The sequence below is a fragment of the Onychostruthus taczanowskii genome, unplaced genomic scaffold (genome assembly GCF_017590055.1).
Source record: "Onychostruthus taczanowskii isolate IOZ18803 unplaced genomic scaffold, ASM1759005v1 scaffold64, whole genome shotgun sequence".
Classification (NCBI taxonomy): Eukaryota; Metazoa; Chordata; class Aves; order Passeriformes; family Passeridae; genus Onychostruthus; species Onychostruthus taczanowskii.
Window position 1 is genome coordinate 4,900,301 of NW_024504122.1, and position 23,951 is coordinate 4,924,251.

Genomic DNA, 23,951 nt, shown 5'->3' on the forward strand with positions numbered 1-23,951 from the left:
TGCTTCAGTACCCTCCTGACCCTAGTGATCCTGCCAGGTACCAGGCTTCAGCCCAGACGTGCACCAGCACTCTCCCACAGCTTACCTGCTTCCCTCCCCAAAATCAGCCAGTCTCCACTGGTGTGGCAGAGTCCCAGTCTGTCTCCACAAAGCCTGTCAGAGCAGAAACCAGCACAGACCCCACAGTGAACACACCACCCTCCTTATGGCGCAGAGTGGTGGTGAAACAACATTTGGGCTCCAGCTCTTGTCCAAGCAGAGCCACACTACCAGAGTCCCACAGACCACAGGCATCTTCCTACCGTCCTCACCATCCTGCAGAGATCAACTCCCCCAAAAACCACAGCAGCCACTGGCACAAAGTCCTACTGACACCCTGAGTTGCCTGCAGCTCCCCTCTCTGCACACCTTGGGGTTCATCCTCCACCTACTGCAACACCCTGGGTGCCACAGCCCATGATCTCAATGAGGAACCCCCATGTTTCCCAGCAAGGTCTGTCTCAGCAAAATCAAACTGCCCTATCTCCAGGGCAAGCCAGACTCTGCTGCCAAAAAAAGCAGCTCTCTCCACGGGACACAGGACTCTGAGCACAGCCCAGGCATGGCTGGAGCACTGGGGAGCCGAAGGCTCTATCCCCACCCCGTGGACCATGCTGTGCACTCTGTGTTATCAACGCCACCCGCAGCAGCCCTGCTCTGACCCCAGGGAGGGGCACAGGGCTTGCCTGCCAAGAGAAAAGGAGACAGTGGGAAGAGAATCAAGTCACACAGAAGACAGCATGACAGGGGATGATGTTTTAGGGCAGAGAGAGCTTGTATTTTTAAAACAATATGAGGATGAAAACAGATGGTCTCCATCCTGAAGTTACCATTTTTGTCAGGAATCACACTACAAAGGATGAAAAGAGAGTCCCACAACCCCTAGCTGTGGTTCCCAGACCAGCAGATCTGCCTTTCAGAATGGGGTGTCCAATTGGGGGACCACCCCTGTGTTCATCTCATTGCTTCTTGTCCCTCCACCTCAAAGATACTGCACACAGGACATGGTAACACTGTGCAGACATGCAGTGCACTGCTGCCCACCCTCTGCCCATGGAACAGATGAGCCAAAATCAAGGGGGCTGGCACACAGGAACCCCATATTCTTGTCTCCCTGATACCCCAACCTCCTCTTTACTCTCTAGCTTTTCACCCCATTTTTCCCCCTGTTGTATTGCATCCCCCTTGATAGCTCTCCAGCTAGCTTCCTCTTCCCTCTGCCCAACTCTCCCATTTCCACTTTCCTGCTATTTCCATACCAGTTCCAATCCTACTGCCTGGCTTCTGTTTCAGGGTCCCGCAGCTGCTGACACACAGTAACTCTGGCACCCCCAGAGCAGCACTGGACCCCTCCTTTGCCTCCTGTTCTGTCCTCCACCTTGTTTGCCCGGCCCCCTCAGTATAACCTTCCCTGCCAAAGCTTTATCTCTCCAGCCACTTCCTGGTGGGGTCCAAGATTTGCCTTACACCCACCTGGAGAAAGCAGCGGGTTTGTCTTTGCCGGGTGATTTCCTTTCAAACAGTCCCGAGAAGCAGAAGTCCCGCTGCAAGGCGGCAGCGAGGGGCTGCGCGGGCAGGGGGATGCGGGCAGGGACCGGCGTGCCCCGGTGCACTTCACCTTGTCACAGGAGTTTGTGTCAGCGGCAGCACCGAGAGCTACAAAGCTGCCGTTTAATGGACCCCGTGGCTCCCGAAGAAGCGCAGCGGGAACGCCGTGTCGGAGCACAATCAAGGCAGGATTGCTTTCCTGGCTGCTGCTTCAGCAATTTAGCGGCTCCAGGTTAAAGGCTCATTCGGCAGCACTATCACTGCCACCCCTCCACACAGCTCTGTGAGCTAGACTGGAAATCATTAATCATGGCATTTGGTTCAGATCGTAAAGATCTGCCAATAAAAATCATAAATGTTGGAAATTCTCCGCGGATGAAGAGTGATCTATGCAAAAATTAAATCATTTCACAACACGAGAGACCTTTAATTCTCATTTGCTCCACCACAGGCAGCTAAGCCCCTGCTGTGCTGTCACTGCCAGGTCCCCATTGCACAAAAGCAATCTGCATTCCCCACAGGAGCTGGAGCAGGGCAGGAGTTTATCCCGGCAATGTTTTCCACGACTAACAGCTACAGTATAACACCACAGTCCAGCCCCATTCATCACACTCAGATGTTCCCTCTCAAAGGAGACCATGCAGTTCATGGAACCATAGAATGTCATGAGCTGGAAGAAACACAGAAGGATCATGGAATGGCTCGGGTTAAAAGGGACCTTAAAGCTCATACCTTTCCACACCCCTTGCCACGGGCAGGGACACCTTCCACTATCCCAGGTTGCTCCAAGCCCTGTCCAGCCTGGCCTTGGGCACTGCCAGGAATCCAGGGGCAGCCACAGCTTCTCTGAGTAACCTCTGCCATTGCCTCACCATCCTCACAGTGGAGAATTTCTTCCTAATATTTAATTTTATCTACCTTTCTTCAGCTTAAAGACATTCACCCCCGTCCAGGAAAGATCCCTGGTCAGGGGGAAACAAACTTGGAGAACACGCTGGCGGGAGGACATGACACAGGGACCTAAACCCCGCTCAGGACAAACGCGGCTTTTCTCCGCGACCCATTTTTATGCCGCTTTGATTTCCTGGGCATTTGCTGCATCTCAGAAGAGATGCTGAGACATGCGGCGCTCTCGCACCGCCTGCCCCGGCTCCGACCCCGGCTCCGACCCCGGCCCCGCCGGCAGCTCCGGCTGTGGAGGAGCCCCCGGGCCCGCCGCGCGCCCCGGTAATCCCGATACCCCCGGTGCCCCTGCTCCTGGGGGCAGCAGCGGCCCCCACCGACCGCTCCCCCCGGCCGAAGGTGCGGCGCGCTCCTGGACGGCGGCCCTGCACTGGGAGCTCCCCTCGCTTCACGTCTTCTCGGGACGGGTCCCCGCCGCCCCCGCGCTTACCTGGGCAGCGGCGGCGGTGCCAGCGCGGCGGGAGGAGCGCGGCCGGTCCCGGGGCGGGGCAGGGCGCGGACACGCCCCCGCCGCGGCTGCGGAGCGGGAGGCGCCCGCCCGCCCTGCCCGCTCCCGGTGCGCGCCCCGCGGGGTCCCGCCGGCCCCCGGCACACCGGGGCAGTTGGTTCTGCTCGGTCCCACCGGGCCGCTCCTGCCCACCTGAAATACCGCGGCCCGGCCCTTCCCGGGTCACTTGCTTTTACATTCTCGTTCTGGATTCACGCCTTTGCCCCCACCCCCCTACCCCCCCGGAAGACAAAAATCTGCATCACCCCCCGCTTCCTCCTGCCTGGAACCTTTCTTCTCCCCAGAAAACTCTTTCCCTCCCCATCATGTCATCTAGTAGTGTCAGCGTCTCTCTGTGCCTTTTTCTGTCACATGCCCCAAATCTGTTCTTTATTTTCAGTGAATGACTTTTGAGATCACCCTGGGTACAAAGGAAGGTTTTCTCTCCCACCCCCAGACAGTTCGTCTCAGGTCGCTGCTCTCTTACACCCCAAATACACAAATCCCAAGGCTTTCCAGCCAGACCACTGCACTTCAATATCCATCTCCAGTTCCCTGCTCCAAGTGGGATGAGTGGCTTAACTGGACTGTTCATCTGCAGTTCTCACTGCTGGTAAAAAACAAACTACTAAAGGAAGAAGCATTCCAGAGTAGAAGCTCCAGAGACCCCTGTGTTTCCAGAGCCTTGGGAGATCGACAGTGGGTCCTCATGGAGCTGCCTCAATTCTAAGGCAGGAGAAATGATCCCATGTCCAGTGTCTGCAGGCAGCTGAGGAGCATCCCTGCAGGTGATGCTGTGCCTCCCTGGGGCATGGTACAGAGCTCCATGGGATGTGGTATTGCTGGCAGCAGGAACCCCTAGCAGATCTCCATTACCCTACCTGGCATGCAGGACTTTTGACCTGTGGTGTGAAAAACTGTTCCTGTGCAAGCAAACAGCAAGGACTGAGCCTTGGAAGGAGACAGTAAATGGGTTTGCAGGGAATTATCCTGACAGCAAGCTCTATCACAAGCTGTGAGTGGCCATGCTTTAAGATGAAGGAGGGTTGATTTAAATTGGATATTGGAAAGAAACTCTTCCCTGTGAGGGTGGTGGGGCACTGGCACAGGTTGCTCAGAGAAGCCGTGGCTGCCCCATCTCTGGAAGTGTCCAAGGCCAGGTAGGAGAGGGCTTGGAGCAACCTGGGATAGTGGAAGGTGTCCCTGCCAATGGCAGGGGTGTGGACTAGGTGACCTTTAAAAAACCCTCCCACCCAAACCAGTCTGTGATTCTATGCTTAGCTGGTGCCACAGGTGAGCAACATTTGGGGTTATTTTGCTTCACCTTACGCATCCCAGGACATCAGGCCCGGGATGGGACTGTGAGACATGAGCAGTACTGTGGGGCTGTGCTACCCCAGGAAGAGCAAGAGATGCAGCTCTGCCTGCAGTGGGGTGACTGGACAGGAACCCAGAGGGATGGACAGCTAGAGGTCCTTCCTTCCCCAGAAACCTCACAGAGCTACTGGGTAGCGCAAGCTTCCACAGGTGTTGTTTCTTGGGCTCCTGGCACTGGCTCCATCACCCTGACACCACTCCCTCACTGAGCACTGCCTGCACTGCAGTGTTGGTAACTGAAATGTCACCAGTAGGTCCTGCCCAGCTCCTGAGCTGACCCAGTCACGCAGTGGTGCTTGGTGGGGTGCTCAGCCATGCTGCTGGTGGTGGCAGTGGGTGCTCTGGGGCCCAGTTTGCAGCTCTGCCCCAAGTGGGACAGTGGTGCCTCGCTGCAGGCCTGACAGGGACGTGCCAGCAGCGCCAGGCAGCTGCCCACTGAGCTGCAAACCCTCAGCTCTCTGCCTTCTCTGCAGGTCTCAAGGAGATGACAACCTGCAGCCCTTCCCCTCCCACCACCCTAGAATTAACAGCCCATCATGGCACTGCAGCAGGGACAAGGGCAGGGGGTGTCCCATGCAGCCTGGGGCAGGCGGAGACTGCCTAGCCCAGGCACACGCTGGGACGCCAGGGAAATGCAGGGAACAGGGTGATGGGCAGATGCTGAGGTGACCCCGTAACCCAGTGGTGGAGCTTCCAGCATCCCAGACCTGCTTTCCAGGCTGGATTGAGGTCTCTGCTTCAATGTTTCCTTACAAGAAAACTTCTGCCCTTGCCTGCACAGTTCTGCCCTTTCTTCCCCTGGGAGGGAAGTCCTGGAAGAGGAGTCGGGTGGGACAGAAGCAGAAAGGGAACAAGGGAGAGAGGCTGTGCAAACGGAGCAGCCCAGGGGAGGGAGCAGGTGCCAGCAGGGCCATGGGCAGGAGAAGGAGTGCTCAGCTGGGACATGAAGGCACTTTGACAGAGGATCAGCCCTGAGATCACCTGAGGCTTTCAGTCTCTTAGGAAGCAACAGAGCCAGAGCCTTGGATCTTCTGGGATGGCTGGGACAGATGCCATGGCACAGCAGCAGACCACGGCTGACAGCCCCAGCCAGTTCTGCGTTTTCATTAGGACTTTGCAGAACAGAATGTCCACAGTGCTGGTGTCTCCGTGCAAGAGCTCCAGTTACTGGGCTCCTCCCAGGCCCCCCAAACAGGAACACTGCACTACAACAGCAGGCAGATGGAGAATGACCTGACCCTGCAGCACTGTGAAATCACCTCCAGCTGCTTTTTGTGCAGTGTACCAACATGTAAGTGCAGGGTGGGCTGGGGGAGGTGAGTGAAGATTTGTCCAAAGGGGTGAGGGGGAATGGGTGCAGATCGGGGTGGTTCCTGGAGAGGGACCCTGGCCAGGAGAACAGGTTGGAGGGAAGGAGCCAGGTGGCTGTGGCTGTGTGTGCAGCAGGGAGGTGTGAGAAGATAAGGAATCATCAGGTCAGGGCATGCCCTGGTCCTCCCTGGCAGCCTGGTGAGCGGGGTTGCTGGAGCTGCAGGGTCATGGGGAGGATGTGGCAGTCACAGAGTACACGTGAGTAGACAAGGGAACTTGTGCAGCTAATGGGACCAGAAAGCTGCGTGAAGATTACTGGAGGATGGCTTCTCACAAATATGAGGTATAAAGGACAATGTCTTCCTGTTGCTCGGGACACAGACTGGGGAGATGGTGATCAGCCCTCACACACCTCTGACAGATGCTTCTCAACGAGCACAGAGGGAAGGTCTCCCCTGAAGCTAAGGTGCCTGAGGAAGGAGCACTGCAGGGCTGGGGGAAGGCAGGACTGCAGCACGTGGGTCACTGTGGATGGGGGTCCAGGGCTACACACTGCCACAGCAGCTCCACGTCAGCTGGCAGGAGCTGCCCTCAATCCCAGGAGAGGAACAGACCCTGAAGGTGGGCCAAGCAGGCTCAGTGCCCATGCCAGCCTGGTTCCATCCTGCAGGAGCAAGGAGCAGGGCCAGAACCACACTTGATGCTGGGGATGCTGCTCATGTTCTCAGGCTTCTCCTCCTGCCTGCAGCAGATCAGGCCTTTGCTGGTCCTGGTAAGGCACTGTCACACCCACAAACAGAGCAGGCAACCTGATTCTGGCTGTCACCTGCAGGGTCAGATGTGCCTTAAGAACCTGTTACTCACAGCAATTCTTCTTTCTCCAGACGGAGAAAGATAGAGATGTCACTTTCACTGCACTAACTCAGCACACATTGCACCATTTTTTAAGTTTCTGGAAAGGCAAAATCCACTTGCTCGTATCCCTAATCTGTTCTTGCTAAATATTTCAACTGCCTGTGGCCACTTTCCTCCCTGCTGCTACAACCAGGCAGAGTGGAATCAACACAGGCTTTACTAAAAAAATCAGTGAGCAACCAACAACATTTTGGGAAACAGCTGTCTTGGGAAACAGAAACTTCCCCATCTGGAACTTCCAACAGAAAAATATAACCCAAAAATCAGTGGGTGAAACACAGCTTGGAGCTCCAGGAACTGTTCTGCATGGCCATCCCAGTAGCCCTCCTGCCCAGGGGATGCAGGGATGAACCAATGCCTTCCCTCTAGTGGCACTGGCCCAAGTGGGTCATATGCCTGCACACAGAGATCTGTATTAAAGGTGAGCCTCAGGCATGGCCAGTGCTTGTTTCAGGTCTCAGGGTACAGGAAGTGCCAGTCAATTATTTTTTCACTGATGTCAGTGATGTTCACACTGATCATCTGATCTTCTATGCCATCTTCTATGCTCTTCATAGAAGATCATCTGATCTTGTATGCCAAGCTGTGTAGTGCTTCCCTGTAAATCCCAGCACACCCCTGCAAGCAGCACCCAGTGCAAAACACCCCACTCGGACCCAAACTGGCTACATGTGTATTGCAGGGTCTTCCAGAAGCATATCTTCCAGAGATAACCTAACACTTTCTGAGATACCTCACCTGATAAGAGCTATCAGTCCAAGCAGGAGCCTCTTCCAGAAGCTAGTCACCCCTCCCACCTGCAGAGCTATCTCCCTTGTGCAGGTGACCTCCAGTGCTCCATCACAGGCCTCAGTTTTGGCAGAGGTCAGCAGGGACCATTATCTACAGATACACCTGAAACAGGCACCTGAGCAAGGCTGACCAGGTGCCCACCAGATCCCTCCTTCACTTGGAAGTACAGCCCGGGGTCATGCAGATGGTGCATCTCCCCCACTTCATCCACTTCGCAGGTACAGCAGCCAAGGGGACCTGGGAGTCCCAATCCACCATCCTTCAGCGTGTCAACCTCCCAGGACCTCTCCAGGTCCTTGGAGACCTCTCTCCAGACAGGTCCAAATTCTCCCTTTCCTCTGAAGTCCCCTGCTCTTCCCTGTGTTCCTCTGCTTTTCTTCAGCATCCTTCATCCTTCTCTCACTTCCCAAGTTCCAGCTCCACACCTCCAGCCTCTCCTTGCCCCCACACTCCTCCCAGCTCCTATGGAGACCTCTGGACACTATCACAGCCCAGCAGGTCAGACCTGCCTTGCTGGGAGAGTTTCCAGCCCTTTTCACCTCTGACAGCTGTGGATGGCAATGGCTGTCCCTGCCCTGCTCCACCAGGACAGGAGCTGGCCCCCTGTGCCTGCCCACCACCTGAACCACACCGGGGTGAGATGCAAGAGGTCAGAGCCAGCCTATTCTATTATATCTGATTATATTAGCCTGCCAGGTTAATAGCAAAGTGTGCTCCAGAGATAACCCAGGAGACTGGTCATCAGCAGAGCCTCTGAGCCAGTCATCCCTAGGGATGTCATCTCTGCATGTGATCTAACACCAGGCGGACTCACACATTACCCACCTGCATCTCAGTATGTGGTGTGTGAGCTTTGCAAGCAGGACGCTGCATGGTGAAGTCTGGTAATTTTCATGGTCCCATGTTGCCACCTTCAGATCTGCCAGTTTCTGAGCCCTCAGGAAGGCTGCCGAGGACCTGCAATGCCCTCTGAACCCCAAAGCCTAGGACACACGTGGCACCTAAAGCAGAACATTTCATTGTGTGTGGACATGTTCCCTTCCTGCTAAAGCCTCAAAGAGAAGGGGCAGCCTGAGAGAAACTTATAAAAACCTTGTTGCCTGTTTATCTTGCAGATGATAAACACCAGCCCATATTCCATGGACCACTTTAAATCTGGGAAGATGACCCTGGAGAGACGGTCCCGACTGACAGCTTGCTTTGTGGGCCCAGAGTGCTTTGAAGAAGGTTATGTTCAACCTTAAATTCACTTCCCATGAGCTCCTTGGTGGTGCAATTCCAGCTTTTAACCTCTACCTCATCCCAGGTGACAACTCAGTGGAAATGAGTAAGACAGAAGCCCCAGCACAGGGCTCTGGCACAGGGCTTCTGGCACAGGGTGCGCAGAGAAGCTGTGTCTGCCCCATCCCTGGAAGTGTCCAAGGCCAGCTCAGACGGGGGTTGGAGCAACCTGGTCTAGTGGAAGATGTCACTGCTGATGGCAGGGATGTGGACTAGATGACCTTTAAAAGTCCTTTTCAACACAAAAACCATTATGTGATTCTGTGATTTCTTTTGCTGCTGAAGGGCCATCAGGTTTACCAGCACCCAAATCCTGACCTTTTAATGCAGAATCCACAGTGCAGAGCAGCAATAAGTCCTCTGAACCATCCAGGCTCAGCCCTGCCCTGCATGGCTGACTCAGATGCCAGCAGAGGACACCAGTGTCACACCTGGTGAGAAGTTACTAGAAGAGACCTTGGTTCACAATCCAGTGCTGATGCCTCAGACCTGTCTGTCCCCCTGACAGAACCTCTGCTACTCCAGAGGCTGCCTGCAAAGGCCTGTCCTCATGCACAAGCCACAAAAAACTGCAGATGTTGACATGAACCCATCATCAAACCTTTCCCTCATTTCTCTCCAGCCTATTTACCCAAACTGAACAAAATCCACTGAAAGTTCAAACAAGCAACCTGACCCCACAGGACCCAGGTGACAGACCCACAAAAAATAGCAAAGGCACACAGGTTCCTGCACCTTCAGGGAAAGTCTGACTCAATAGCAGCTGCTGCACATTCAGAAGAAAACCAGCAGAATATTTTTAAGTCACATTTTTCACATCCATAAAGTCAGTTCCTTTTTGGACCATTTGAATGCCATCATTGATCCAAATCTCCTGCTGCTGGACGTGCCAGTCAGGGCAGGACAGTCTGTTCTGGCAGCAAGGATCTACAAAGTGATTTTTTGGGTCAAGCTCAGGTATAATTTTGACTTTCCTAAGTGGAGATGGCAAGTTTGGGAAGCTCAAAGGTGCTTCAGGGAAGTGGTGACATGCTCCTCACATCTCTGTGGATTTGTGGGTTGAAATGAGGCCTCTGCCTCATGAATTATTTTGTTTTATTTTTTCCTTCTCTGAAACATACATGGAGAGTACATTGCTGCATGTCCTGATTCCAGCCATGACAGGGGCAATGTTTGCAACAGCCACAAGGGGCATGGCCAGGATGGGGGTTATTCTGTACCACCTCATACTATGCACAGGGCAGCAGAAGGGGTCTCTTCTGGTGGAGTAGGTGAAGCCTGTGATCAGGATAACATCAGATTCCACATGGTGAGCACTCACGTGGGAATTGTTCCCATCTTGTACATTCTGTTTCTGTTACTGTTCTGTTTCTTATTTCATTGCTGTTTCCAGTAAATTATTCTTATCTCAGCCTGTGATTTTTACCTTTTGTGCCTCCAATTCTCCTCTCCAGCCACCCACAGGGTGGTGCATAATTTGTAATGTTTCAGTGTGAACACTAAATTGGGGAATACCTTTCTTAAACTGCAACACTATGGAAACAGACTATGAGTGTGTCTCTGCTCCTGGAAGGGTTAAAGATCCTCAGTGCAACCAGGATGTGTTTTTAAAAGGAGGAAGATGGGAACAGAGAGGACACAGAGCTGACTGTGAGGTGACAAGGGAGCCAGTGAAGGTGACAAGAAAGACGTGTACTAATGTCTTTACAAACAATTCAGTGGGTGAAAGTATTGGTGTTAATGTCTTTGAAATGAGTCTTAATGTCTCCATCAACTTCAAGTTGCAGGTTTGTTACAGAACCGAGTTGCGTTAGGGTTAGGTTTGACTCCTGAAATAGACAAATGGGTCTGCATAAGCCAGAGTTGCTGAACTTTGGGGGAAAGTAACAGGTTCAAGGGGGGATGTGTGGTAAGTGATTCAGGAAGGCTGTACCTTCCTACTACCTCAGCCAATGGGGAAGGAAAGAGGGCAACATGCGGCCAAGAGTTTAGGATAAAAGGAGGCTGCATCCTGCAAAACGTGGAGAGAGAAAACCCCGTGGGCATGTACCCCAGTTGCCTCTCTCCCTTTATTCAAATAAAGTTGAAGGACTTCTCTGTCTCCTTTATGAACACTGGCTTCTCATAGCATGATTTTCCATACAATACGGGGGACTCATCCAGGGTCCTTTCACTGTCTGGGCCTGGCACACGGGAAGAGGAGCTGGAGGCGTACCTCGCCCAGTTTTTAGGTGACCAAATCCCTCCAGCACGGCAGCAGGCAATTGATGGGGTACCTGAGACTGTTCAGGTGACAGACAAGAGGCGGACCAGGGGGGTCCAAGAAGAATCCACAGGAAAAGACCACTGGAGATCTCACCAGTGAGTACAGTGGGAACCTCAGGGTGTAAAACATGGCAGGATGCCCAGAGAGGGCAGTAAAGGAAAATCAAGAAAAAGGATGATGATCTCAAAATACCACCGAAGGGTCCTTTGGGAGAATGTTGAGATGGTTTGCACATTCTCCCAGAGGTAGTTAAGGACATGGATGACCAGAGGGTGAGGGGAGTTGAAAAGGGGTCTCAGCAACAGGGGATGGATGCCCGGAGAGAACAGTAAGGAAAACTGAGAAAAGGTCTCGGCAATCGCCACACCCAGAAGGGGCAGTAAGGGAAGTTGAGAAGGACTCTGCAACAGGAGACTGATGGTGTTGGTTTGGAAAAGGATTGTTTCAAGGGGAGTATGGAGGAATATGGTTAAGGCAAACAGCAGAGGGAGACTATGTGATAAGGAAAGAGAAACTGTGAGGATTGGGATGTTCTCCACCTTATCTTCAAAACATGCAGTCTAACACAGGACCCAAGTCTTTTGTATTCAAGGATAGGGAAAACGGGGAGATACTGTTCCTATGCCTCCACCCCTCCCAGGTCATTATGGAGCCAGAGTGGAGGATTTGTGTTTTTCCACTTACTATGCAGGACTTAAGGGGGTTTCTCTATGGTGGGGAGTGCCGAGACCAGGTGTCAGACTGCAGGACCTGTGCGGGAGGTGTGGGACAGAGCCGAGGTTGCAGGGCTCAGCGCTGGGCAGTGTCTGACGCCACCATCCCCACAGGCAGGGGCTGCAGTGGCCCCCCGCCCCCGGGAGGCTGCAGGATGTTTGGTCTGCCTGCCTGTCCCTGTGGTACCATTGGCTGTGCCCATCCTCTGGGACCTTGTGCTTTACAGAGCTTGTGGTGCTGGGAGAGCAGCCCAGGGACCTGGATGAGTGTGCTGGGGGATGCGTCTGGACACTGCAGCACGACAGGGACTGGTTGTGGTATACAGTGTAAGATATAATCTACCACCAAAGCCTGGCCTGATATAAGAAGGGATTTTGTTTGGGTCACTATCGGGGTTCCTTGTTACTTGTCTCTGCCCCGATACAGGAAAAGTGGTTCTGGGCAGGCCGCGCTCGAAGGACGAGTCTGGACTCCTGAGTTTTTGGTCTTCTGTCTTATCTATTAATTCTTATCTACAATATTGTCTCTCTGCCTAGCCGAGGTCTGTTCAGCAAGACAGCCAAGTGCACTCTCCCCCGCCCACGGGGCGGCTGTGTCTTTTATAGTAAAAATTACATCTATCATATTTACATTTAATTCCCAATACTTTTCACCCTTATTGACAAGTGTACCTTCACCATGAACCAATCCAAATGTGCCAACATCATCATACAAAATGGAAGACATGAAGAAGAAAGAAAAACTCAGGACCACACCTTGAATCCTCCATCTTGTCTTCATGACCCCCCTGTACCTAATTTCTAAAATATATATATTTCACCCTGTAAATACACCATTCAAACACTAAGGTTTCTCATTTCCTCACACATAGATGACTCATCTCTAGATGGATCAAAGTCAAGCCACCAGAAACTTTTGGCAACATTCCAATGCCTCCGAGCCCCCCAAGGGTTCTCTTGGCGACTCTGGACATCCAGAGTGATGTGTTGAGTTCCCACAGGTCACCGGGGAGGTGAGTGATTTTGCAGAGAGTTTGGTGGCTTTGAGAACATGAGAGCCCATAAACAGTGAGAGCACTGACTGGAGAGATGACATAGAAGAATTGGTTAAGAAGGCACATATGCCTGGTATATATGTAAGAAGGGATAAGGAAAAGGTAAATTATAGGCAAGAATAATGGCACAGTTTTTAATCAATGTGCCATTTGTAAAAAAAAAATAGAACTTTAGAAATGGATTGTTAAGGGTGTCAGGATTCCTATTGTACGGGGGTCTCACCACACTGGAGCCCTTGATAACCTGCAAGGTGGGTCTGAATCGAAAAGTGTGTTTTCTGGTAGACTTGGGAGTCTCTCTGTTTACTTTGAATTTTATGTCAAAGGGGGTTCTTTTAAGAGGGATTTCACTTAACGGAGTAAGTGGGAAGTATGAGCCAGTGCACTTTATTCAACCGCTGTTGGTGAATATGTCAGATGGGTTTGAAAAGTGTGAATTTCTGTTTGTTCCTAGTTATGATTTGGATTGTGAAGGCAGTGGCAATTCATTTTACAGAGGGAACCTTCAAAGGATTATGGCTGCTTTGAGAATTCAGTGGGACCTCCGTACCCCCTGGCACCCTCAGAATTCAGGTCAAATAGAAAGGATGAACGTGTCACCAAAACTGCGGCGAGAACAAAAAACTCTCAAACAACCATTTTTAGTGTTAGAGAATCAAGGCATTGCTTTATTCTGGCCAGAATGCGTAAAAGAAATTTCACCCACACATTGCCCAGATAGGCAGAGAAAATCATTCTATGACACATAAATTTCAGTAGATTTTCCCCATATTTTATACAGTCAAACCTCATAGAAATCCATTGGTTCAATGTGCATTGGTCCCAAGTTAGGCAGTTCTTAGTATTTGGTTTCCTATAATCCTATGTTTATGGATTTCTTTGCCTCCGAGGCTAATTTGGTCCTCATTTCTTGGTTCTCTTATCAGTCTTTTCCAGACCAGGTGTCTCCAGCCATGCCAGGGGGTGTCTGGGGTTGAAGGGTGCCTATCTGCCGGTATCTGTGTCTGCTGGCTATTCCCAATCTATGTAGGTGTTAAACTCATCAGTTTTTGCCCGGTGAAACAGAGTCATTTTAAAAGAAACTTCAATTCCCTTTTCCCCTGGACAAAGACAAACTAGCCCGACTAAAGTTACATTAAAAAAATTTTAAACTTTGTATAATTTGCAACACTCTGTCTCCTTTACGTACACTGGCTTTTCATAGCATGATTTTCTATATAAGGGGGACACACTAATCCATGGCCTATCCGGAAACCAATTGGGGTTGGCCCTTCCCGAAGGATCAGCCTGGGCTTTGCCCTGCTGAACGTGTGAAGTGGGAGGACACTGGGCACGGGGAGGGATGTGGGAATGGGGGTTGGGGTGTGACGTGGGTCCTGTGCAAGGTGCTGATGACAGCAGCACCTTGTAGGTGTGTGCACCTTGATCTGCGAGTCCTGGGTGTCCTGTGTTGGCATCCCTGTGTGTGTTTCTGGGACCTGTGTGCCTTGAAGCTCAAAACTGGACAAGAAAATAAAACTCTATAGTCAGATGGCTACAGAGCAGGTATTTGTTTATTCAGCTCTGGGAGTGAGGGGGATCTCTCTGCCAAAAATTCAATCTTCTGTAGCCTTCAGTTACATTTTAAAAGTCCTTCCCTGCCATGTCACAAGTACAACATATCATCAGCATACTCACATTTGCATAAAGCTGTGTCATGGTTTTACAAGAGTTTGTTGCTTTCCCCAACAAATAACTTTGTCAGTTCTTCTGTGGTGGTCATCAGTCTTCTGGTGGTCTTTTGATGAAGGCTTCTGTAGTCTTCTTCACATTTGAACTTTCTACCTCTATCTTCAGCGCATGCCTTGGTGCTTCTTGTTTTACAGTCTAACTTGTTTTTAGCTAATTTTGCAGCTTACAAGTTCCCTTAGAACTTGCTATCTTGCTCTTGATGGCGTTTGTTGTCTTACTTGCCCCGTTGCCTTGCTTTTCTTTGCTATCCCGCTTGTTTTACCTGCACATCTTGTTACAATATTACTGGTGGTTAACCTTTTGTTAAATACCACTTAGGACTCACTCTGGGACCTGTGCTTAGCTTCGCTGCTACCTGACTCCACCACGGGGAAAGCATCAGCCGCATCCCGGCTGTGGGCAGGCCCCGGCCCCGGGCCTCCAGCAGCCGGCCGGGGCACCCCGCCGCGGGCCCACAGCGGCCGCTCCGCCGGGCTCGCCGGGCGAGGGGAGAGAGCTCGGCCTGTCATTGGTGGGATGCGCCCGCGGGGGAGGCGGGGCCGCCTTCCGATTGGTGCTCTCGCCGCGGGGCGCGGTAAGGGGGTTCGCTCTCGCGAGAATCGGACTCAGCGCGGGAAATTTTTCCCGCGGCGCCGCTGAGGTGCGGCCCGGCCGGCCGGGATGGGGCAGCGGGACGGCGCCGAGCCCGAGCCAGCGCGGCGGGGGCGGCGGCCGGGCGGGCCCCGGGAGCCGGCGGACGGCGCCGGGTCCGGGCGTGACGATGCCCCCGCGCTGTCTGCACTCAAGCGCCTGGAGCGGGCACAGCGCACGGACCGGTTGGACGCGCTGTTCGGCTTCGAGCGACCCGCAGAGCCCGGTGAGCGGACGGGCTGGCTCATCAACATGCACCCGGTACGGGCCGGCGCGGCGGGAGGCGAGCAGGCAACAGACGGGGCACGGGGATTCCCGTGGGGAGACGCGCGGTAGGGCCTGGGGAGGGGTTTCCCACAGAGACGCCCCAGGTGTAGCAGGGATGGGCGTCCCACGGAGGTTTGCCCGGTAGGACGGGGCAGGGGTCCTGTGGAGAGCCCCCGATACAGCCCGGGGTGTGGGCAGTGTCCCACGGAGATAGCCCATATAGGGAGCGGGGGGCAAGTCCCCTGGGGAGACCCATGGTAGGGGCCGAGCGAGGCGGTTCCGACAGACAGACCCCGGCCATACTCGGGAGAGGAGACTCAATGTCCCTGCTGGGCCTCCCATGTTTCCCTGGCACTGCCGGGAGGGAAGTCTTCCGGTAAGCCCCGGGGGGAAAGAGTCCCGTGCTGGGGTCCCGGGGAAGCCTCATGGAGGGACCTTGTTGAGTCTTGGTGTGCATGGGCAGACGGAGGTGCTGGATGAGGACCGGCAGTCAGTGAGCGCAGTGGACTACTACTTCATCCAGGAGGATGGGAGCCGCTTCAAGGTGGGTGCCGGGGGGACTGAGTGGATACAGTGTCCCAGGAGAGAACCTGTCACCATTGCCTGTCTGCTCCTTCCTAGGTGGCCCTACCCTACAAGCCCTACTTCTACATTGCCACCCAGAAGGTGAGGAGGGGCAGGGCTGAGCTCCCCAGGAAAGGAGACAGCATCTTGGGGAGCTCAAGACCTCCTGTGCAGCCTGCTTTGGGATGGTCTCCTCCCAAGGACAGAGATGCACTGCTCAACCCCAGGATCTCTTGACAGGGCTGTGAGCGGGAAGTGTCCTCCTTCCTCTCCAAGAAGTTCCAAGGGAAGGTTGCAAAGCTGGAAACTGTCCCCAAAGAGGACTTGGACCTGGTCTGTATCCCTCTGTGGTTTTTTTTTTTTTTTGGACCTTGCACAGGTCTAGTGATGTAGGAAGGGATGAGCAGGGAGAGAACACAGCATGCTTAAGTCTCCTGGTGCTGTGGCATCTCAGAAATGTGTTTACTATGGTTAACTGCTTATCAGCAGTAATTACATTCTTCTCCTTGAACATATTGGTTGTTTCAGACAATGGGTTCAGGACATTAATTTCTAGCATTAAAGTGGTTGGAGGAAGAAGGATACTGCGGGGTGGGGGGGGGGTGCTGCTCATGCTCAACCCATTCTTCCTCTTTTTCCCTGGGTAAATCCCACTTGTGGATGCCTGCACAAGCAGCAGGGCTGGCTGGGCTCTTTCTGTGCTGCTCTTGTGCTCTTGGCACACCCTCCAGAATCTCTTCTCAGTGCTTTACTGTCTCACCCAACATAATCTCTTTTTTGGCCAATCCTTCCACCTGCATGGGTCTTGTTGGCCTTCCACCCCTCTCTCATGGTACCCATCCCTGAGATGCCATTCTCCTGCTGCTTTGCAGCCAAACCACTTGGTAGGCCTGAAGAGGAACTACATCAAGCTGTCCTTCAACACGGTGGAGGACTTGTTGAAGGTGCGGAAGGAGATCTCTCCTGCTGTGAGGAAAAACAGGGAGCAAGACCAGGCGAGTGATGTCTACACGACCATGCTGTCGAGGTGGGAGCTCCCCCCAGGGGATTCAGTCAGTCTCTCGTTAATAATTCATAGAACCATGGAGTAGTTTGGGTTGGAAGGGACCTCTAAAGGCCATCTAGTCCAACCCACCTGCAATGAGCAGGGACACCTACCTCTAGACCAGGTTGGCAGTGCTGGGACAGCACTTCTACAGAATCACAGACTGGTTTTGGTTGGAAGGGATCTTAAAGATAATCTCATCCACCCTCCTGTCAAGGGACACCTTCCACTAGACCAGATTGCTCCAAGCCCTGTCCAACCTGGCCTTGAGCACTTCTAGGGATGGGGCAGCCACAGCTTCTCTGGGAAATCTGTGCCAGTGCCTCACCACCCACTTAATAATTAGACCCTCTTGATTATTTCCCAGCTCTCCTCAGAGTTGTTATCTTGTCTGGGTATGACTCATGCTATGCCTTTCTGCCACCTGTCTTCAGGGCAGTTCTTCCAGCTATGTGCTGCACATTAAGAGGCCTCAGAGCTGATGGGATGGGCTGCGGTGGTATCTCTGGTTGCCTGACAAAGTTTGCCCATTCCCTGTGAAAGGGTCCAGAAGGGCAACGGGCAGCCTTACTTGTAGTTGTAATCAAGACAGAAATAATCCAACATTTTTTATTTCTCTCCTGTCCCTGACTCCTGCTGCCAGTGTCACCTGTGCCAGTGGGTGTCCCTGGTAGACTGACATCAGGGGAGGGACTATGCTAGATCTGTTGTTTACAAGAAGAAATGGGCTGGTGGAAGATTTGGTGGTTGAAGGCTGTTTGGGGCACAGTGATCATGAAATTATAGAGTTCTCAATATTTGGTGAAATAAGGAGGAGCATCAATAAAATTTTCACACTGGACTTCTGGAGTGCAGACTTTGGCCTTTTTAGGAGACTTACTCAGAGAGTTCCTTGGGAAGCAGGAGTCCAGGAGGGGTGGGTGTGCCTTACAACAGAGATCTTGAGGGCACAGAACAGACTGTCCCTGTGCACTGAAAGATGAGTTGACAAGGCAAGTGTTCAGCCTGGACGGGCAAGGAGGTTTTGAAGGAACTTAGGAATAAAAAGAGCGTGTATCCTCTTTGGAAGAAGGGTCTGGTATTTCAGGAAATATTTAAGGGGTTGCTAGGGCATGTAGGAAAAAAATTAGAGAGGCCAAAGGTCAGTTATAACTTAATTGGGCAACTTTTGTAAAGGATAATAAAAAAATGTCTTTACAATTATATTAGTGGCAAAAGGAAGGGTAAGACCAACCTTGGTTCTCTACTAGATGCGGGAGGGAATCTAGTGACTGCAGATGGGGAGAAGGTGGAGGTCTTTAAAGCCTTCTTTGGCTCAGTCTTTAGTGAGAAGATGGCTTGTCCTCAGGACAAATGTCCTGCTGGGCTGGTAGGTGGTGTCAGGGAGCAGAATGGGCCCCCTGTGATCCACGAGGAAGCAGTCAGAGAACTGCTGAAGAGTGATAAAGTACTATAATCATCTGCCCAGGGAGGTGGTGGAGTCACCATCCCTGGATGTGTTTAAAAAAAGATTGGATGTGACACTCAGTGCCAGGGTTTAGTTGAGGTGTTAGGGCTGGGATGGACTCGATGATTTTAAAGGTCTCTTCCAACCTTGTGATTCTGTGTGACACATAAGTAAGGCAGCTGCTTCCCTCTGCTCTTGCAGTGCTCTGAGTGGGGCCAGTCTAAGCACAGATGAGGAAGGAGTGTCAAAAAAAATTGCCAACCAGATGGACAACATTGTGGATATGCGGGAGTATGATGTCCCTTACCATGTTCGCCTTTCCATCGACCTGAAGATCCATGTGGTGAGCTTTGCTTTCCCAGTCACACTCCTGAAGCGCACAAAAGTTTTTTCTCTCCAACACATTTACAGAAGCATTGGACAATGAGTTCATGTCTGGAGCTCAGTTCTGTTCTGCCATATTTAATGGCACACAGAAAAGCTACCTGATTAATGCTTGGCAATAGTTCGAACTTTTCTTCTGGGCTGCTTGTGATTGCCACAGTTCCATCCCCAGCAGCTGGACAGAGTGACGTGGGGATGTGGCCCCTGCCATAAGGCACTACCCACCCTCATCTCTCCCCAGGCTCACTGGTACAACGTGCGATACCGGGGCAACACCTACGCACCTGAAATCACCCGTCGAGATGACCTTGTGGAGAGGCCGGTGAGCACTGGGCAGCTGTTCTTTGTGTGCACGTTCCGCCCCAACAGATGGTGTCTGATGCACTGCCAGTGTAAAACCATGGTGGCAGGGGAATCACTGGGCTTGGGTAGTGATTTTTGGGTTGATACAGCACTAAAACAATTAACGGGGATGTTCTGGTTCACTTACTGGACCAACACTGGGTTTTATAAATCCAAACACCCTTTCAGTCAGCTCTGGAATCTTTTCTAATGGATTTGGTCCTGCCCAGGATCCTGTTGTTCTTGCCTTTGATATTGAAACAACCAAACTCCCTTTGAAGTTTCCTGATGCAGACACAGACCAGATCATGATGATCTCCTACATGATTGATGGACAGGTAAGGATACCAGGATAGTTTCCTTCAGGCTTGGGCAGCAAAGCTGGGAAGCAGCCCAGCATTCCCCTCTAATCTTGCTGTCTCCAGGCTTGCCATGCTGCCAGCTGCATGATGTGTGGCTGTGGGAATGGCATTGATGTCTGGGTAATGTTACATGGAACTCAGCCCAGGTTGCTGAAGCTTCTCTGCAGGACAGAGGCAACTCTGGTGTCCTATGTTGTCTCTCCATGGCCTCCTTTTCTGATGGTCAATGATGCTTCAATGGATGACTCCCAAAATGTAGTTCCCCCTTAAGAGAAGCTCTAGCTTTCAAGAGAAAAGCATCCCATTGTTGTGGCAGTATTTTTGAGTTGTCTGTGACTTCAGTCCTCCTCACTGCCTCCTTGTTACCTCCTCAGGGCTACCTGATCACAAACAGGGAGATTGTCTCAGAGAACATTGAAGACTTTGAGTTTACTCCCAAGCCGGAGTATGAGGGTCCATTTTGTGTCTTTAACGAACCAGATGAGGTAAGTCAGTTCTGTTCTGCAGAGTTTTACCTGCCTGGAGCTTTTCTTGGCCAGAGAGCTCATTCCCTGGCAGACTGCCTCCCCGGGGAGCCCAGTAAGTCCAGCAGGGCTGTTTGTGCTTTTGTTTCTTGGGAATAAGGGTGAGAGAGATCAGGTTTGGGCTAGGTGCAGAGGAAAGTGGAAGGGTGGAACAAACTGTGGTATCCACCTCCTGCCTGTGGAAGAGATGAAGTTCCTTAAACTACACATCTTTTCTGTTTCATCCCAGGCTCATTTAATCCGGAGATGGTTTGAACATGTCCAGGAGACCAAACCCACCGTCATTGTCACATACAACGGAGACTTCTTTGACTGGTAAGATCAGGGATGACACTAAACTGGCAAGGTGTCACCTGAGCTAGAGGGCAAGGTCAGGTTCCATCCTCAACACCCTTCCATAGCTCAGACAGTGTGAGGAAGTCATGTGGCCACATGCAGAGCAGCCATGTCCTGCACCTCACCAAATCCTGTGGTCATTGGCTTGGCAGTAGGCCTTTCTGAAGAGTCCCATCCACTTTCCAGAGCTGCTTTTAAACCCTTGGCAGTGTGGGAATGTCAGTGTATGGATGAACTCAGTCATGGGAGGGCAACGAGAGGGTCAAAAGAGACCTGGAAGACATTGGAAGAAGTGCGCAGATGAGCTTGGGGAAGCATGGGGAGAAGGACTACACACCTCTGCAGGATACAGGCAAGCAGGTTTGCCTCGTGAACCACAAAATGCTTTGGGTTGGAAGAGACTTTAAAAATCATCGTGTTCCAACCCCACTGCCATGACCAGACACACCTTCCACTAGGCCAGGTTGTTTCAAGTCCTACCTGGAAGTCTGTACACAGATAAATCACCAGAAAAAAATCATTAGGTAGTTTGTAACAAAGCCATTATGGAACCATTGTTAGAGATGCAGGAAAATGGCTGTTCTGCTCCCTCTCTTCATGCTGCCTCTTTCTTCAGGCCCTTTGTGGAAGCAAGAGCAGCAGCTCATGGAATTAATATGTATCAAGAAATTGGGTTTCAGAAGGACAGCCAGGGAGAGTACAAAGCATCCCAGTGCATCCACATGGACTGTCTGAGGTACTGAATGCTGCCCCTCTACCACATAGCTGTGTCTTTATCTCTTCAGTTCAGATAAAGTACCTACATTTGTATTTGAGTACTGTTCTCGTGTTCTGTCTGTTGGAAGTTTTGTGTGTCACCTTTTCACCTGTGTAATAATCCATTCCTGTGTTGTCTTCTTCCCCTTGGTGTGCTGCATTCCAAAGGAGCTGCCAAGTCTTCCCCTTAAGGGCTCCCAGACTGCTCTTACCCTGCAGCCTTGGGTGTTTGATTGCTGATTTGGGAGGACAGAGAAAGGGAGAGGGAGTGGGTTAAGATTTGGCCATTGGAGCAGGGAAAGGGACTATAGGCTCACCTACCAGTCTCCTGACATACAGAGAAGAGGAAAGGATATATGAGAGAGACAGAACTTTAGGGTTTTATGTCAGTTTTCCCACCCAGAGCAGTCTGAGCTCTGGAGCACAGCTGGATGTTCTTGAAGGTGGGGTCTTCTTCAGCAGTGAAATATTTATCTTAAAGCCTCTGAGGGAGCTGGAAGATGGAAATTATGAGCAGTGGTGGGGAGATGGACAGTGGGGGTTGTTCTGATTAGGCTAGCTAAAGTTGGACAGCCTTGTCCAACTGCATCCACTCTTCTTGGATGCTGGGCTGTCCTTGGTGAGAGATCCCCATGGTAGTTGATGTCCCCTTCACAATCTTGACCCTGTTTTGAAGGTCAGGCCTGATTTCTCTGCACAAACTGATGTTTTCCTGATTCTGCCCAGGTGGGTGAAGAGAGACAGTTACCTCCCAGTGGGAAGTCACAACCTGAAGGCAGCAGCTAAAGCAAAACTGGGTTACGATCCGGTGGAGCTGGACCCTGAGGAGATGTGCCGGATGGCCACAGAGGAGCCTCAGGTATTCTCTCCCTGTGCTCTATGGGAAAACAGGCCTTGAGCAGCTGCACTATGACTGAGTCTGTAAGTTAGAGTGGATTTTGAGAAATTAACAATCTGTTGCCCCAGACTTCCCATGCCTTAGAGCTCACAGCGAGAAGGAACAGGACTCCCCTGAAGTGGTTCTGGCCCTGGCATTGCACTGTGCATTCTCTGTATTTATTTACATTAGTGTGGGGTGAAAATCACCACTGAAATCAGAAACACCATGAAGAACTGAGACCTGCTGGGGGAATAGGAGAGGGTTAGTGCTCCAGGTGTCATAGGCAGGAGGTTCTGCTGAGCCCTGTAGCAGCTTCCTGAGACCCAAACTGGGTGGATCCTGTGCCTTCAGTTCATCTTCCCCATTCCTTCTCAGTTAGAGCTGACATGTTGCTGTTTGATTAGTGCTAAAGCAGGATGGCTTCAGAAGCAAACACATTATTTACAACCTAGGCTATGGAGAAATATGCCTTTTCCTTCTTCTTGCTGGTAGGAGAATGTCCAGCAGGAAGCAATGAAAGATCATTGTCATTGAACCACTCTCACTTGGGATTGGGATTAATTTGCTTCCTTGACAGACCTTGGCCACCTACTCAGTGTCTGATGCCGTTGCTACTTACTACATGTATATGAAGTACGTGCATCCCTTCATTTTCGCCTTGTGTACTATCATTCCCATGGAGCCTGATGAGGTGAGTGCTTTCCCAAAATTATGATCTCTTTTCTGGGTGAAGTACCATGATTCCCACGCTGCAGGGATGCTCTGGCTACAGATCTGATTCCCACTGCCTAGATAATCTGCATGTGTGGTAGGTAGGGTGGATTTAGAGGCTGCTCCTTTCTCCAACAACTGTGGGGTGTTTGGCGACAGGTTTCTATAAGAAGAAGACACCTGACATTTGTCAGTGCAGGGCTGGAGCTAGAAAATATGGCTGATGCTCCATGCTCAGCCAAGTTCTCTTGTCAGTGAACTTGTCAGTTCAACTTGGCTGTTGTCAGCTCTAGGGAGGATGATGAGGAAGCTGTCAAGCATGTAGAAGATGTCAGTCTGTTCCCACTTGGTTGAGCTGGGAAAAAAAGGCTCTTGGAGTAGTGCTGCAGATGTGTCACCAGCTGAAGCTATCCAACTTGTTGTGTGACAATCCAGTCTTGCCAGTGCTAGGACAGTACTTCTACAGAATCACAGACTGGTTTTGGTTGGAAGGGATCTTAAAGATATCTCATTCACCCTCCTGTCAAGGGCAGGGACACCTTCCACTAGACCAGATTGCTCCAAGCCCTGTCCAGCCTAGCCTTGGACACTTCCAGGGATGGGGCAGCCAGAGCTTCTCTGGGAAAATCTGTGCCAGTCCAGTGCCTCACCACACTCACAGGGAAGAAGTTCCTCCTGGTATTTAAATCTACTGTTTTTGAATTTGAATCCAGATTTGGTTTCTCATGCGCAGGTGTTAAGAAAAGGATCTGGGACACTGTGCGAGGCACTGCTGATGGTTCAGGCCTACCATGCCAACATCATCTTCCCCAACAAGCAGGAGCAGGAATTCAACAAACTTACAGAAGATGGACATGTGCTGGACTCGGAGACCTATGTGGGAGGCCACGTGGAAGCACTGGAATCTGGAGTCTTCCGCAGTGACATTCCCTGCCGCTTCAAAATGGTAATTGGCCAGCAGCCAGCCCCTGTCCTCATGGAGTAGTGTGGTGGGGAGGGATAGCATTTCCACTGTTGTTGGCATCTCCAGGGTATCCCTGCTGGGATTCTAGGGCAGTATCTAGAATCACAGAAATCAGTAAGGTTGGAAAAGCCCTTTAATGCTGACAAGTCCAGCTGTTAACCCAATATTGCCAAGGCCACCACTGTCCCCAAGTGCCACATCTGCATGTCTTCTGAACACTTTCAGGGCTAGTGATTTCACCACTGATCTCAACAGCCCGTT

At 51.7% G+C, this 23,951-nt stretch overlaps 1 protein-coding gene across 1 annotated transcript in view; it reads left to right on the top strand.

Moving 5' to 3' along the window:
• The first annotated feature begins 15,138 nt into the window (after positions 1–15,138).
• Positions 15,139–23,951, top strand: part of POLE (DNA polymerase epsilon, catalytic subunit) — a 31,893-nt gene continuing 23,080 nt past the window's right edge. Inside the window, exons 1-14 of the mRNA XM_041420368.1 lie at positions 15,139–15,369; positions 15,839–15,919; positions 15,997–16,041; positions 16,180–16,272; positions 16,812–16,966; positions 18,633–18,774; positions 19,057–19,137; positions 19,388–19,495; positions 19,894–20,004; positions 20,273–20,358; positions 20,996–21,115; positions 21,862–21,994; positions 22,593–22,706; positions 23,460–23,672. Coding sequence (XP_041276302.1) covers positions 15,139–15,369; positions 15,839–15,919; positions 15,997–16,041; positions 16,180–16,272; positions 16,812–16,966; positions 18,633–18,774; positions 19,057–19,137; positions 19,388–19,495; positions 19,894–20,004; positions 20,273–20,358; positions 20,996–21,115; positions 21,862–21,994; positions 22,593–22,706; positions 23,460–23,672 — 1,713 coding nt within the window. The remainder of the gene's footprint in view (positions 15,370–15,838; positions 15,920–15,996; positions 16,042–16,179; positions 16,273–16,811; positions 16,967–18,632; positions 18,775–19,056; positions 19,138–19,387; positions 19,496–19,893; positions 20,005–20,272; positions 20,359–20,995; positions 21,116–21,861; positions 21,995–22,592; positions 22,707–23,459; positions 23,673–23,951) is intronic.